This window comes from Pseudorasbora parva, chromosome 10, assembly GCF_024679245.1.
Source record: "Pseudorasbora parva isolate DD20220531a chromosome 10, ASM2467924v1, whole genome shotgun sequence".
Taxonomy (NCBI): Eukaryota; Metazoa; Chordata; class Actinopteri; order Cypriniformes; family Gobionidae; genus Pseudorasbora; species Pseudorasbora parva.
In genome coordinates, this window is record NC_090181.1 from 22,551,726 (window position 1) to 22,569,615 (window position 17,890).

Sequence of the window (17,890 nt, forward strand, 5' to 3'; positions counted from 1 at the left end):
CACAAACACTCAACTGACGATATGAAGGGAGTTAAAACATGTTATTAAATATTGTCTTTTGTTGAACGAGTTTATGAACGCTTCACTAGTTTGGGAAGATGTTTGACTCCTGTTGCTTTTTCAAACCCACGTTATAAGCGACTCAAATTCGCAGTCTTTTAGATGGAGCAGCGTTTACTCCTGATCACAGAGCCGCTCTTCGCTAACACATTTATTTATTTATTTAATTAAAATCACATCCTTTAAGCTTTCATAATCGCACATTACCCAAATCGCGATTGCGGTGTGATTTCGATTAATCGTGCAGCCCTAAATAAATATTTTAAAGGTGCCCTAGATTGAGTTGAAACAATATGTTAAATTGTTCTCTGATATCTACATAGAGGGTATGTGGCTTATTTAAGGGTAAAAATTGTCCAGATACAGTTTTACAGGTCCATTTACAACCCTATAAATGGTCCCTAGGATGTAATGCTCTGTTTTTGCCTTATTTGGAAGAGTCGTTAATATTAATGTTGAGCTCTGCTCTGATTGGCTTATTTCAGCAGCTCACAGCACACAGCAGTTCAGTTGTTCAGCGAAGCGGCTCATGAGTCCTGACCGTCCTGACAGAACAAAGACAGACTGAATGACACTGATGAAATGCAGCTTACTTGTTTATTGGTGTTTTCAGATCATCGACGTGTGCGAGAGAGCTCGCGTGCATATGGTAAAAACACTGGATAGTATACGTGTTCTTTTTGCAGAAAAGCTCTGATTGGGGGATTTAAATTATTGAAATCTGGCAACATCAAGCATGAACACTCTTCTTTCCCCCCAACAAAACCAAAACCATTATACTATCTGGTGTTTTGGTTATACATGGTACTTGGAGTTATACATTGTTACTTGGTGTACTTGTGTTTCCTAAAATTGTTTAAACAGTCAATAAGTGGATAAATCACAACTTACTGCTTGCAGGAATACAGTTGTAATTACCCTTTCTTCAGTTTAAAACGCTGAGCAAAGCTTGCTTGAAATGGGCTGAACAAACGAACGATTTTGAATAAAAATTTTGCAGTATCCGATTATAAAAAAACATCAACCAAGACTGTTGACATTTTTTTCATTTCATCAGTAGATCATGCACAGAATTTTTATTCCCATCAGCACTCTTTTGGAATTCTTTTGGAATGGTAATTTGCCCTGTTTAGTAAATCTGGCCCATAATATGCTGTGACGGTCAGTTGAGCAACAAGCTCGCAGCACATCTTAATTCTCACAAAGATGCATTCTGTGTTCTTCAATGTTTGTTCTTTCAAGGTAACCTGACAAGACCGGTCTCCTCAAGAATGTAAATCCTTTATTTGTGTTCTTGGGAATGAGAAACAGCCATTGTCTTACAGCCGTTTATCCATTGTTGTAATTTCCTCTCATGTGTTCTTCCTCAAGCTGGAATTGGTCAAGCTACACTCAGAATTCTGTTTAATGTTCTCTGTATTCCCTGTTGTGCAGATGGCTATAGTAGAGAGAAGATGGAAGAACACAAAAAAAGAAACTGAGCATCGTAAACACAAAAACTCTGCCTTTGTCTGTGCTACTTTTTTAGCATGAAAAATATCTCATGTATATTGATCTATTAAATGCTGAGACATGCATTTTATACCGGCTTTGTTTGCAGGATAGATGGTGTTTTTGATCGTGACTTTTATCTACAAAACATTATATCCTTGTGACTGACTCCCCTAAATCGTGTCTTAATCTCATGATTTTGGTTGTAAATCCTACAAGTTAATGAAATTGCCTTTTGTCTATTTGTGCGGTTTTAGAAGAGCGGTTGATTTCACTTTCACCTCCTTTTTTGAGGGACATAACTTCTTATAACAACAAGTTCATGGCCCGGTTTCATAAAAAGGGTTTAGAATAAGGGCTTAGGTCAGTTAGGATATGTAAGTAGCTTTTATAAGCATGCCTCAGAAAAAACATTACTTGGAGCAAAACAATGGCGTTTGACATTATAAGATATACATAGAATATAGAAGGCCTCCATTGGCTTCAGTGACATTTCTTCTCTCAAGACCCATAAAAGGTACTAAAGGCGTCGTGAAAAAGTCCATCTCAATACAGTGGTTCTACAATTATTTTATGATGGCATTTGTTTCCAGGCGGACCGTTAAAGACCGCAACAAACTCCTCTCACAGACATCCTGTAGAATTCAACCAATCAGGTGACGTTCATCCAATGGTCCGTGGGCATGACATCTGAGGCCGAGACTAATGTTATGTGGGCACATAAATTGAAAAAAATGATGTGCACAGATAAATCATTTATTATAAGCACTGCAATATTCCATTTAAAAAAAGTCAGTGTTGTCAGTGTTGATTTCATGGTGACTTTGATACAATGTCATCATTGCATACTTTATTGTCATTTGTAATCATAAATTATCTATTTGTAATATTTTTGTACCTCACAAGGGTAAAGGGAAGTGCTTTGTCTATGGAGAGGGAAAGGCACTTCATGTTTTAGGAAAGCTAATCTCTCTCAGGTTATTATTAGCAGTAAAGAGTCTTGAAATAGCACAGAGCCAATTCTACTAAACTTTATGCACCACCTTGTTTTTAAAGTCCCCCCCCCCCCCCCCCCACACACACACACTGTTTTTACACCTTTTTCTATTGTGAAAGAACTGTGTACTCAATGCTGAAAGTTTTATACACTTTTGCAACTTTGCAACATTTTATGCACAAATAATTAATGAGTGGTCATTAAGAGAAATTTAAGAAAGAAGACTAAGAAGAAAAATGTATTGCCGGTCTAATAGTCATCCTTCATCTTTGCGAGTCAGTCAGCTGTCAATCAATCCTTGACTGCGGGCCTCAGGTGCACGCCCACCCTGTCCGCTCAACCCCGCCCTGCCCTTTGGTTCGTCCCCTCCATCTCCGCTCGGCTCTGCCCTCTTTTACAGCATTTTTCAAATATTGCTAGTGGGTGGAGTTAGGCTCTGAGTCTGAGCTGGGGTTGAGTTACCCTTTAAGAGGAAGCTCCAGATGGGTTTTCTTACCCCTTTTCTGATGTTTCTCTTCATTTAACCTTTTTTGGGGTGGGATAAAAGTAATCACAATGTCAAAGTTTTTTTTCCAGTGGATGTGTGAGGGAATTCTATAAATAGGGCACCATTTTTTAAATCTTTTTTATTTTACTACTTCTTTTTTATTATCAAAAAATGTCAACCTATGTTTTTGTTCATTTTATGTAATAATCAGATTATCATGCTTACTGTTATGTTGGATTTGTGCCTTTAAAAAACTTTGGATGCTAATTCATAAATTCCTGGGTAATGAGTTAGTAGCTGTGAGGGAGACCTTAAGCAAATACGTACGGTTTAAATTCTCCTTGATACAGTCTGACATTTAACATCATAGTTTTCACTTTAGTTTAGCTTTTAATGCCAATCTTTCTGATGATTTGCATAATTTGAAAGGGCCTAAAAATCCTTGCAGCTGTATTTAACTGAACCTGCTCTTCTACTCTTTCCATACGGTTCTGTTCTGTCCTGAAGTGTTCTTTGTGGAAGGACAAAACAAACAGAGCTGAAATGCTTGTTTTTCCTGTAAGGGCAGGGTGAATGACCGTTAACTTGGCAAATGTTTCCTTTTGACCTCTCTAGTCATGACTTACTGTTGTGCAATAATGAAAGTAATATGTGTAAGGAAGGGCAGTATTATTTATGCATTGGCTGATTGTTGATTATCTAAGGATTTTGTCTTTTTTATTGACAGGTACAAGCCCTTTTTTCCTTTCCAAGTGCAGCCTCCACAGCCGTCGTCATGTGACCTGGACATCTCCATCCGAGACACACTATTGGTGGAGGGCCGTCTACGTGTCACACTTGTTGAATGTAGCAGGTAGGGCATAATCCTGTTGCTGTGTTTGACACAATCAACATTTACCTTTTAATATTTTTTTTGTTTTTTGGCAAATAAAACGAGGGCTTAGGAAGCACACTTCACAAGGTAAAAATAGGGATGTGCTGTTATTAAAATTCTGGCCAATACAAGCAGATAATTATTGTTAAGTAATTGTTATGGCCGATACTAAAATTCTATAATATTGTCTAAATAATATCAAAAATAAAACCCTAAAAATTAAGGAAATATCTTAATGTACAGTATAAAATGTACATGAGATTACAATTTATACGTAAATATACGCGCCATACTTCAGCTTTCATGTCCCGCACAAACACTTGGATATGCTCTAAATAATAGTCCACATTGATCTATTTTATATTAATTAACCAAATAAATCATAATAATGAGCCTTAATTCCCTATACATAGCCTCGCCATAGCTTTTGCCTTGCCATAGCGCACCGGCAAAAGCGATGATTATGAATGTGTTGTGAAAAAAAAACAGCAAGAAAACTGACATTTTTAATAATTGATATACTTATACTAGTGTCTTCTGTGTTTTCAACAGCAGGGAATTTGATGATGATGACTCGTCTTATCTTGAGAAGTGCAGGCACCTTTATGCACGTTTCATGACATAATATGAGAATATTTGATTTCCACTTGAGTCAGTTCATTTAAAAATAGACATTTCAAGCTTTTGATAATGTATTTCTCTCATGTCTGTGAGGAAAATTAACTAGGTGTTTTTTTTTTGACGAGCTCAATTTCACTCGGACGGCAGAGAGCACATCCTGTTTGTATTGTATACTTTGCAAAAGAATGCGTGCTAATACTTTAGCTTAGGAAAATTAATTAGGTGTTGTTTTTTGACGGGCTCTGTTTCACTCGGAACGGCAGAAATCACATCCTGTTTGTATTGTATACTTTGCAAAAGAATGCATGCTAATACTTTAGCTTCCGCGTTCCACACAAACACTTGGAAATTCCCATAATAATAGGCTAGCGCACATTTATGTGAGAGGAAGAGGTCATGTTAAGTTGCTTCTTACATTTTATGGTGAGCCATATTTAAGGGCGATGGATGATACTCAAAAGTTTGGATTTCCTCCCCACCATAAAGGACTGTCTAAGCCACTTTGAGTCGACTAGCGATTAGGGCAGCCCTAACGCTTTCCCTTCAACAACAAAATAATACACCAAAAATGACTGCAGCGAGAAAACAGCAGGCAAGAAAGCATCTGATCATAAGGATGTGGATATGTTTGCAAAAGCTCTGCAATTCACTGGCATCATGTCAACAGATGAGGTCATTAAAATTGCAATGTTATGTTAGTTTGCTTATAAAGTTTTATTTGAGACTAAAGACTATATATTTGGCTATATGAGACTTAAGTTTGAATGAATCCCTTTTCCTAGTATGATAAATTGACATTACAGTATAGAATGGCTCTTTCGGCATTATCCTGAACATTGAATACACATCAATTTTTGGAATAGAGGCTCTGAGGAGCGCATTTAAGCATCACATTTTTTATTTTCCAGAGTCCTTAACATAAAAATCAGTCTACAGGCTTTAATAGACAAGTCTTTATTTTTAAAGATTTGTTACAAGCTGTTCACACATTGACAATAAAAAAGTGATTAATACATTAGTCTCACATATATCTCCTTTAACAAAATTAGAGCAATCTCTAATATTGACTGATAAACAATTTGCCACTATTATATCATAATTTCTAAAATTAAAAATAAAACTATTGCATGTAGAACTTTTTATTCCAGCACAGCTCGTCATCACACATATTAATTTAAGTTTGTACTGTTACGCCATGTCTCCACCTGAAGGCTTGGTTCTAAAGGCTTTTGTTATGGCCATGGTCGTGCCGGACACGTCGGCTGTAGACACGGTGTTAGCCTCTATTCTGTATTTTTGCTTTTGTTTTCTTTAGTTCTTTTTACCCGCACACAGTTGTTGAAATGGGTGCTGTGTATAGTATAATGACATTTATATAAAGAATCTGAAAATATACGTGTCTGTTTAGGGTATTTTATACTGTTGTTTCTGTTTTCATATTCTTCTGGGACACAAAGTCATAGACAGATATAACATTCCAAGCCAATGCAATTTGGAATGGCCCGGTTGCAAGCTGCTGTGTTTGAACACACACACACACACACACACACACACACACACACACACACACACACACACACACACACACACACAAAGCTGCATTCTTCATACCATTGTGTGTATTTGTGTTTTTTGTCAGATAAGTAACAGACTACAATAGTGTATGTAATAGGTTTCTATTAATAATGCAGAGCCTTAGTCTCTGACAATTACAAACCCAACTCAGCCCTGATGAATGGACACACACACAGCCACACACACACACAGACACAAACACACACACACACACACACACACACACACACAGTGCGTTTATAGTCTGCACGCTGGATTTTTGCATATTGCATTAAACTTAAGAGTTATGAGTTAAACTTGAGGTAAACAAGTAAAATAGCCACCATAAGGTAAACACTCACTTGGTGATGTGTATGTTTGCAGTTTATTTGCATGTCAGTTTATTTCTCATCTGTGCCGGGGTCTTTCCACCACCAGAGGGCAACAGTGGACTATAATTTGACCAGCGTTTGGATAAGGAGTGACAATCCTGCTCCTGATCCTGGAGGGACAACATCCTGCAGAGTTTAGCGTCAGCTTGCCCATTCAAGAGCAGGATTGGCACCTCTGCTTTATTTACAAATGTGATTTAAATAAATTAAGATTTATTTATTAAATGATTTATTGATAGATTGAAAGAGAAAGTGTCACATATTTAATCAAATATATAGACAAACACAGAGCATTAATTCTGTGTTTATCTGATCAACGATAATACAATAAAAACGTAAATGTTTTTACAATTTAAAATGACTGTTTTCTGTTTTAATATATTTTGAAATGTAATTTATTCCCGTGATGATAAAGCTAAATTTTCATCATCCGTTACTCTAGCCTTCAGTGTCACACAATCCTTTAGAAGTCATTCTAATATGCTGATTTTGTGCTCAGTATATATTTATTATTATTATGTTTTCATCAATGTTAAATCTGTGAGACTGGGGTGTATTTTTAGTATTCTTTGAATAAAATAAAAACCATTTATTTTAAATCTTTTTGTAACATATCTGTACTGTATTTTTGAATAAATTAATGCAAAATACCTAGCTGAGTAATATTAATTAAATTCTTAAATTATAAAATAAATCTAACTAGCTCCAAACTTGGAGGAGTGTATATCCTCCTGGGACCCAGCTGTAGTGGACATTATATTTTAGTGAGTTTCTGTGACATCATACACGTCACAGTTTTAAGTCAGGATGTCCTGTAAAGAGCATATTCGGGGCTTTGCACAGATGCTGTTACTGATAAATGTTTGGAGGTTTCACCAGGACAACAACACCTTCTTGTTCTTTAAAAATGGCTAAAATTAACGTTCAGCACTCTTATGAAAATATGATAAGATTTTGTAATTATTCAAATTTAAATCCGATTCATTTTCAAATTGTTATAAATCAGCATCTCAGGAAAATGTTACAGGGTTTCTACCAAAATTTGACTTTTTATTACAAAACAGGGCATTGATTTCATAAATGTCACTGTTGTGAACTGCAGGACTTAAATCATGTTTATCAGGCATTTTGGAGAGACAACAAAGGAGTAGGGAAAGAAATTACATATCAATATTCTTATGAAATATTACATATGTTATGAAAATGTTGCCAACTATTACTCCCATTATTACACTTCTTTTTTCATTAAATGTTGCACCAAGAATACATTAAAATGCAAATTAGATGCAGTGTATCGATACATTATATTGATGGCCATTTTACCCACATATTGCATAAAGTAAGATGGTATATCAATGCATTATATCTTTCATAAAGTAGTTCTTGAAAAATCCTGAAACGTAAAAAATTATTGGTAAATTAAAAACAAACCCCATTGTTTTTGCCTATAAATGCAATTTCATGTCATTTAATTTGTTTAACAATGAGTCCTGGTGTCAACTACAGAGGAAATATAATAAACATATGAATAAAATATATTTTTTCACAAAAAATAGTTTCTTATGCTCTAAACAATGTAATGACATGGAAAAATAGAAATATCAACCAAACCCCCCCCCCCCCCCCCCCCCCCATAATGAAAATGTCTGTTAACTATGTTGGCCTGCAGATGGCAGTAGTAGCTTTATAACTGATGTGAGCGGACCGGCTGTTGATCAGTTGCAGACTTAAATTTAGCGTATTTATGTCTTATGATAACATTATTAAAACATTATTTTTTAAACATTATAAACATTATTCTGCTTTATTCTCTCTGTCATAACTCCGTTTTAGTCATTGTATAGATTAATGTTCTGAAACAGGGGTATTGTAAAATAATTGAAAGTGCCTTTTCTCTGTGTTCTCTCTATAGGTTGTTTATCCTGGGCTCATATGAAAGGGAGACATATGTTCACTGCACCTTAGAGCTCAGCTCTGACGAGTGGCGGGAAAAGACTCGCAGCTCCATCAAAGAGGTACACGTTACATGTCCTGCTGCATGTGCTTCTCTCTGCCTGAGGGCGCTGCAGTACGTCTGCACAAACATGCATGTTTGATATGCATTAATAAACACACAAGCACGAGCAGACATGCAATTGATAACGCTGTTATCTGTAGCACAGGTACATTTTAAGGATAGATGGATGAACCAGTAAATATCCAGCTATAATTTTTTGCTATTCATTTTAGTGTTGGCAAATGTAATAAACAGGAGGTAATGATGTGCTGTACAGGTTAAAATTACTTGGGGAAAAGATGTCTTCACTCCTGGGGGCATTGTTTTGGAATGCTAGTGATCCTGGGAAAATGTTCAGGAAGTGTGTTTGTCATCATTAGAAATGACGCAGTAATATGCAAGGTCATTCATTGTTTTGGTGGGAGTTAGTGTTGCTTATTTGTTGTTTGAGTTATTTTCATTTAGTACACCAAGTTGATGTTAGCTGTGCTTTAGTGCTTTAGTTTGTAATCTATTTCTTTCTGTTATAGATGTCTATTTGTCTTCCTTTTTGAACGAAGGACAACACGTGTAATTGCTATTGATTTAACAAATGCATAGTCTGCATAAACCCTTTTTTTCTATCTGCCTATTGCAGCTTCTCAAAGCAGTCAATGTGGCAGTCAGAAAATGTCAACTTAAATTGCTCCCTTCTAGTCATTTTATTTTGTCTCTCCTCTCCTATTAATTCTAACACCAAGCTCACAACCAGCGTAGATAGAGTAGGTTGTTGACTTTTCCTTGTGAAGTCATCACTTATAGATTATAGATAGTACAGTTAATCTATGGATAATATCGATTCCAACAAAATTACACTCACAGGTGTTTATATACCAGCTATTTTACAGCGGCTCATCCAATGCCATTTGTAATCTATTACTGTGAATCTTTTGTTTTTAATGTGGCTGTTACATGATGTTTTGTGCTCTGATTCCAGACTCATCATTCATTTGTTATGAGTAATCTTATCTTTTGATTTGTGTCCATCTTGTTGGTCACAAATCAAAAGATAAGATTATTAATTTATTATTCACTTTGCCTTTATTGGCAAAGTTGCCAATAAAGAAGAAAATAAACAAATGAGATGAAGCACCTTTCATTTGATATGTTTTTTAATCCAATGGAATATATCAAATAAAACAATACATGGCAAAATAAACAAAAATAAATGTTGATATTAGAAAATTACTTGTAACGTATCAGATTTTGGTTATACTGGCCAGCCCTAGTAATTTGTTATCCGTTTATGCTACTATCACTGTATTTTGAAGTAGAATATGTATACAATTCTAAACACAATCTGGAGGAGAAATTTTTTTTATATATGTGTAAATCGTGTTCACATTGCTTCACTTTTGCTACCAGCTTGGCATACCTATTTTTGGGCAGTTTCTCCCATTCTTCTTTGCAGGACCTCTCAAGCTCCATCAGGTTGGATGGGGAGCATCAGTACACAGCCATTTTCAGATCTCTCCAGAGAGGTTCACTCAGGTTAAAGTCTGGGCTCTGGCTGGGCCACTCAAGGACATTCACAGTGGTCCCGTAGCCACTCCTGTGTTATCTTGGCTGTGTGCTTAGGGTCATTGTCCTGTTGGAAGATGAATATTCACCCCAGGTTTTCATCAAGGATATTTCTGTACATTGCTGCATTCATCTTTTACTCGATCCTGACTAATCTCCCAGTTCCTGCCACTGAAAAACATCCCCACAGCGTGATGCTGCCACCATGCTTCACTGTAGAGATAGTATTGGCCAGGTTATGAGTGGTGCCTGGTTTCCTCCAGACATGCTGCTTGCCATTCCGGCCAAAGAGTTCAATCTTTGTTCCATCAGACCAGAACATTTTGTTTCTTATGGTCTGAGAGTCCTACAGGTGCCTTCCTCAAAAAAACTCAAGGTAGGTGTCCATGTGCCGTTTACCGAGTAGTGGTTTCCATATGGCCACTCTACCATACAGGCCTGATTGGTGGAGTGCTGCAGAGATGGTTGTTCTTCAGGAAGGTTTTCCTCCCTCCACAGTGAGCTCCACTGCTGGAGCTCTGTCAGAGTGACCATCGGGTTACCATCCGGGTCACCTCCCTGATTAAAGGCCCTTCTCCCCCGATTGCTTCGTTTGTCTGAGCACCAGCTTTAGGAAGACTCCCGGTGGTTCCAAACTTCTTCCATTTACAAATGATGGAGGCCACTGTGCTCATTGGGACCTTCAATGCCGCAGATTTTTTTCTGTACCCTTCCCTAGATCTGTGCCTCAATACAATCCTGTCTCAGGGGTCTTCTTGGACTTCGTGGCAACAATTTTGAGCTCAATTTTAAATGTCATGGCAAAGGCTGTGAATACTTATGTACATGTGATTTATTAATTTTTCTTCTTTTTTTTATTTATAAATTTGCAAAGATTTCGAACAAACATCTTTCAGTTTGTCATTATGGTGTATTGTTTGTAGAATTAAGGAAGAAAACATTTAATTTAATCCCTTTTGGAACAAGGCTGTAACATAAAAAAGTGAAGCGATGTGAATACTTTCCAAATATTAAATTTGTTGTATTATTTGTAATAAAAAACGATTATGTATGTATGTATGTATGTATATATATATATATATATATATATATATATATATATATATATATATATATATATATATATATATATACACACACACTGCGTGCAGAATTATTAGGCACATTCATTTTCCAATCATATTTATTTAAAAACACATATACTTGCTGCTATATATATATATATATATATATATATATATATATATATATATATATATATATATATATACATATACACACTGCGTGCAGAATTATTAGGCACATACATTTTCCAATCATATTTATTTAAAAACACATATACTTGCTGCTATATATATATATATATATATATATATATATATATATATATATATATATATATATATATATATATATATATATATATATATATATATATATATATATATATATATATATATATGGACACACACACACACACACACACACATATATATAGATAGATAGATAGATAGATAGATAGATAGATAGATAGATAGATAGATAGATAGATAGATAGATAGATAGATAGATATTAGACAGACAGACATGTACATACACGCGTTTATATGTATGCATGTACGTGCAGTATATTACACTACAGTTCAATTTTCATCTCATTTTTAGAATTACAATAATAGATCTGAAATGATCATCTGAACTAGAACTAGAATATATTTCTTTGTGTATGACTGTAGACTCTTAATTAAAAAACACAATGAGCGTGTGTGTGTGTGTGTGTGTGTGTGTGTGTGTGTGTGTGTGTGTGTGTGTGTGTGTGTGTGTGTGTGTGTGTGTGTGTGTGTGTGTGTGTGTGTGTGTGTGTGTGTGTGTGTGTGTGTGTGTGTGTGTGTGTGTGTGTGTGTGTGTGTGTGTGTGTGGAGAGATCTAATTACTATAACTGGCATGCACCAGCACTGACACAGCATGTGTTCTTATACTTGATGAATCTGCATTGATCTGGTAAGAGTTCACATATTTAGCATTAACCTGTCCCATTACTAATGTTTTGCAAAGCAGTGTTTGAGTGTTGTTGTTTTTTGTGTGTAGAGACTGTGTCTTTGAGTAGACACCTATTTGAATGTGCACACATGCAGGCATGTTTGTTTGGAATACAAAATTGTGCATGGAGATGCAGAGGCGCATTGGCCGCTGTGCGTTTCACCTCATTTTTTATCAGCTTCCCCCAGATTCAGAGACCTCAGCAGGGATTCAAACACAGGATTAGTACAGATATCATCTGGAAAAGGTCATTGTTCTCTACCCCCCCCCCCCCTCGTTCTCCCAGTCCCATCCTTGTTTTTTCTACCTCTTTCCATTACTCTCGTAAACTAATATGCCGTAAACTAATTTTGTTTCACATCTAAAACAGCCATGTGCAACAGTTCATATGCATGTTTTTTTTACATGGTACATCTGGGTATAACCATGGTATGTGCCCAGAAGAATATTTGCATGGTATTGTTAAACATAGCACTTTCGTCTTCGTGTGCATGCTGGAGGATTGTTTTTTAACACAATCTAAACGCTAAAGTGTAAAAGCATGTTTTCTTAGCCTACGCCTCTGGTACAGAGAGGCTAACACTGCTATCAGTAATAAGTAAGTGATACTGAGCCTCTGGGGTCTTTTCATTTGTTCTTATCTTCCAGCCGCTCTCACCATCGACCTACACCGCCCTGCAGTCGCACACCCGCCGATGCCCATTTCCAGCACGCCTCAGTGTACGTGTACATCTCAGTGTACATCTAGAGATGTTAGAGACTGCAAGGAATGTCCATGCAAACAAACCCTTTGTGACATCCCTGTGGTATCAGGTGTTCTCCCACTTAGAAATCATGGAGGGGTCTAAAATTGTCATCGTAGGTGCATGTCCACTGTAAGAGACATAATCTAAAAAAAGAAATACAGAAATCACAATATATGATTTTTTAACTATTTATTTGTATGATACAGCTGTAAGCTGTAAAAGGCATATCAATGTTCTGCCGTGGCCTAGCCAGTCTCCAGACCTAAACCCAATAGAGAATCTTTGTAGGGAGCTCAAACTCAGTGTTTCTCAGTGACAGGCCAGAAACCTGACTGATCTAGAGAAGATCTGTGTGGAGGAGTGGGCCAAAATCCCTCCTGCAGTGTGTGCAAACCTGGGGAAAAACTACAGGAAATGTTTGACCTCTGTAATTGCAAACAAAGGCTACTGTACCAAATATTAATATTGATTTTCTCTGGTGTTCTTATTTGCAGCTGTATCATACAAATAAATAGTTAAAAAAAACATATATTGTGATTTCGGGATTTTTTTTTTTCAGATTATGTCTCTCACAGTGGACATGCACCTACGAAGACAATTTCAGACCCCTCCATGATTTCCAAGTGGGAGAACTTTCAAAATAGCAGGGTGTTCAAATACTTATTTCCCTCACTATATATATATATATATATATATATATATATATATATATATATATATATATATATATATATATATATATATATATATATATATATATATATATATATATATATATATATATATATTGATAACCAAATATTTAAACCTGGCCTCACCATAAAATCATATGTTGTAAAATATAAATAGAAGAATATATAAAACAAAAATACAAATATCATATCAATAATTTTTTTGGTATTGAGATCTGCTGTAAAATATTTGATTAGAAATTGAGTCTGCAAAAAGTGATTTATTAATGAGTTAAAAAATTATTATGAAAAATTTCCTACTCAGTATTTGCTAACGGCTGAAAAAGTCACAATAGTTAAATGGTCAAAAAATACAGCTCTCTTTTATTTTACAGTACATCCGTAAGTTTGTGTTTCAGTGTTTGAATTGATGTATTTTGATCATCTCTTACCAACCAGACTTCATCTGGTCAGCCAGGCCATGATAACCCATGACCAGTGAAAAACAAAAAGTTTTTCAGGCTTTTTCTCCACTGAAATATTTTCTATTATTGTTATTCCAGATGTAAGATTCATATGTTAAACATTGCTGTGAGAATAACACTGTCCTCGCTCTTCAAAAAGTAGTCTGTGAGATCTTTACAATCAAAATAACACGATTGAGCACTGCAGGGGGTGTGTGTGCTGTGTTTGGTGTGTCTTTGTGCATGTATATGTTAGTGTGTGTTATGGGAATCCAGCTCGGTCACTGGGATTTTTCCATCACCGTTATTTAGAGGGTCGTGTATGACGTCTAAACATTTTGCCTTTTGTCATTTCAAATCAGTGGCTTTTATTTCCTTTTCTTCCTTTTTTTTTGAATGACATGCAGTTTTGCTTGTTTAAGTGTGTTTTTTGTGTAGGTCTGTTATGTATATTTAGCTTTTGTGATTTTTTTTTTTTTTTGTGTGTGTGTGTGTATCATTTCAAATGTTTTTCTGTTGAATGTTTCTTTGACACGCACGCGCGCACACATACTTTTGCCTTCAGCCAATTTTGCCTTCAGTTTGTGGTGTGTGGGTTACCCAGCTGCTGTGTTGGCGTGTTTCCATTTGCCCACCTAGATTTAAATCTCATTTAAAGCAAAGACAAATAGCCCTCTGTATACCTGCTTTTGTCAGGATATCAGTACAGAGTCCTATTCATCTTTGCTTATTCAGATAAAGATATATCTTATAATGAAATGGCACAGTATATATAAATGTACATACACACACACAAACACACACCATTAGGGCATTGGATGGTATATATTAAGCAGCATTTTGTCCTCAAAGTTGATGTCTTAAAAGCAGGAAAAATGGGCAAGCGTAAGGATTTGAGCAAGTTTGAACCGGGACAAATTGTTATGGCTAGACTGCTGGGTCAGAGCATCTTTAAAACTGCAGCTCTTGTGGGGTGTTTCTGGTCTGCTATGGTCAGTATCTATCAAAAGTGGTTCAAAGAAGAATCAGTGGTGAACCGGGTCATAGGCGTCCAAGGCTCATTGATGCATGTGGGGTCCAATCAAACAGACAAGCTACTGTAGCTCAAATTGCTCAAGAAGTTAAGGCTATTTCTGATAGAAAGGTTACAATACACTATACATTGTAGTTTGTTGCGAATTGGCCTTAACGCTACACTGTGTAATTTTTTTAATTTATTCTTAGCTAAAAACACTTTGTTCTTTCAAAAATATGTGTGCTCATTAATGTATATTTATTTCTTTCACATAATAAAGTACTCTCGTAAGTTTATGATATGCCATTGAAAATACATACGGGTGAGGGTTCAAATGCCGGTCTCCAGGTTGCCCCTCCATCTTGAAAGTACATTAGCCAAAGAGGGACATACCCGTTAATTCAAGCTTCGCCTTTCGCGTTTCACCACTCAATGGCACCGTGTCGAATGTGAAGAGGGGGATTGCCATGTTAATCATGGACTAAATCGGCCACCGTAGGAGTTAAAACGCCAGTGGCTCAGTGGTTCATGTAGGTTGTCTACAAACCAGAAGGTTGGTGGTTCAATTTCCGGTTCCACCTGACCAAGTGTCGAAGTGTCCATGAGCAAGACACCTAACCCCAGCTGCTCCCGACGAGCTGGATGGCGCCTTACATGGCTGACATCGCCGTCGGTGTATGAATGGGTGAATGTGAGGCAAAATGTAAAAGCGCTTTGGATAAAAGCGCTATATAAATGCAGTCCATTTAAAACGAAATCGGAATTGAGAGGAACAGAAACTAATATTCACTGGATGGTCATATACCTTTTCACCGCTAGATGGGGGAAAATATCACACAGTGTAGCTTTAAATTAGATTCCCCTGATCTCAGTCCAATCATGCATCTGTGGGATGTGCTGAACGAACAAGTCGGATCCATGAAGGCCTCACCTCTCAACTTACAGGACTTAAAGGATCTGCTGCTAATATCTTGGTGACAGATATCACAGCACACTTTCGGGGTCTAGTGGAGTCCATGCCTCGACGGGTCGGGCTGTTTTGGCAGCAAAAGAGGGACAAACACAATATTATCATATTAAAGCATAATGCTATGCCTGATCGTGTGTCTGTGTGTGTGTATACCAATTGTTAGGCTACCATCAATGTGTTTAAAGGTGCCCTAGAATGATTTGAAATGATGTAAAATGGTTCTCTAATATCTAAATAGAGGGTATGTGGCTTATTTAAGGTAAAATTGTCCAGATACGAGGTCCATTTACAACCCTAGAAATTGTCCCGGCGAATTTTTAAGTTTATCTTGATCGTTATATCTTTGTGAGTAGTCTTTAGAAGAAAAAAAAGGAACCGGATTGGTGCTTGATACACGGATTTATTACCGTTAATGCCCAGAGACCCCCCTCAGCTAAAACGGCAGCTTTGGGGGCATAAACGTAACGGGTGTCTTTGTGCCTCTTAATAGACACAATATGCAATTAAAATGTCTGTCCAACATGAACAGGACCCTTACATGACACACACACACACACACACACACACACACACACACAAAATGTTATTGTTAATGATTAATCCTAGCAAACAGAGTAGAAGTCTTTAGTAAAACGTAAAACGTCGATAAAGACATGCTCGTGTTTAACAGTAAAGATGTGCATTATTTCTTAAAGTGAAAGAAGCATTTTTCTGCTGTCTGTATTTTTAAAATGTTAATCAAACAACAAATGACTAAGAAATAACTTACTGCTCTTGAATGAATAGCTATTTTAACTGCAATAATGATTCATCTTTATTAAATGTATACAGTGAAGATTATAATATGCAATGCAATTTTATATTTGATTACTTCATTCAATGTCTGTACCTGCTGTTAGTACCTGAAAAACCAGAAAAGTGTTTTTTGTGGAAAAGTTTATTTTATATGCATCTTTGCTCTTTGTATGTGTTTGTGTTGTTGCTTCTTGCTTGTAGATTGATTATTTGTTCTTATTTTGTTTATTTTTATTTGACAGATGTCCTAATTACCCTGAACATAGCACATACCGTACCGAAACCATGATAAAAACTGAACCGTGAGTAATGTGAACCGCTCCACCCTATAGCGGGAGTATTCTATACTCTGCCGGCTGGTCGTTTGGCGTTGTAGAATGCCTAGGAAATGTGTAAAATTTAAACCATTTTATACTTTGCCTACAAACTTCAGGCATTCTGCATATTCCCAAACTTCAGGCATTCTGCATATTCCCAAACTTCAGGCATTCTGCATATTCCCTTAAGGCATAATGTCGGATTTCACACATTGCCAGCTACATTATGGTATTAAATATGCAGTTGAAGAGAAAACGATCAATACAGCCTTTACAGATAAAGTCAGGTAGCTTTGCTCATACAAAGTCAAATCTAAAAACATCCATCCATCGGATCCACACATACATCTAAACATATTTTATTTACAGATTATCTGCAATTCTGCTGTTAAGGGTTTCCCAGGCTATTTTGCAAATGTTTCAAATTGATTTTACTCTGTGCCAATGATGATGATCCAACTAATTCGACAGCCGTCCCTGTGCATGACAGAGCGCCTGATGGGTGTATTACCAACGCCACAGACACCAACACTCATTCCAGCCCCATCACTAAATAACTCCTAGCCACGCCCTCCACAACAGAAAAAGCCACGCACCGATTGGTTGGCAGAGTCTTGACGCATGTGACACGCAAACAACATAGGTTTAATATGTTTAAAAGATGACGCAAGTTGGAACAGATAACAGAAATGTTATAACACACCAGATCATTTCTAATAAATCAATATTTCTGAAGTCAATTTAATGGATTTCTATCTTGAGACATGAACAGGCACACTTTTTGCAGCCACAAAGATTTGTATCTTAATGACAGCGTTATTATAAAATGCTATAAAATGT

The 17,890-nt window shown here is 36.4% G+C and overlaps 1 protein-coding gene across 1 annotated transcript in view; it reads left to right on the forward strand.

Moving 5' to 3' along the window:
* The window catches only part of pdzd8 (PDZ domain containing 8), a 58,082-nt gene that overhangs the window by 19,997 nt on the left and 20,195 nt on the right, over positions 1-17,890 (forward strand). Inside the window, exons 2-3 of the mRNA XM_067455550.1 lie at positions 3,763-3,888; positions 8,389-8,491. Coding sequence (XP_067311651.1) covers positions 3,763-3,888; positions 8,389-8,491 — 229 coding nt within the window. The remainder of the gene's footprint in view (positions 1-3,762; positions 3,889-8,388; positions 8,492-17,890) is intronic.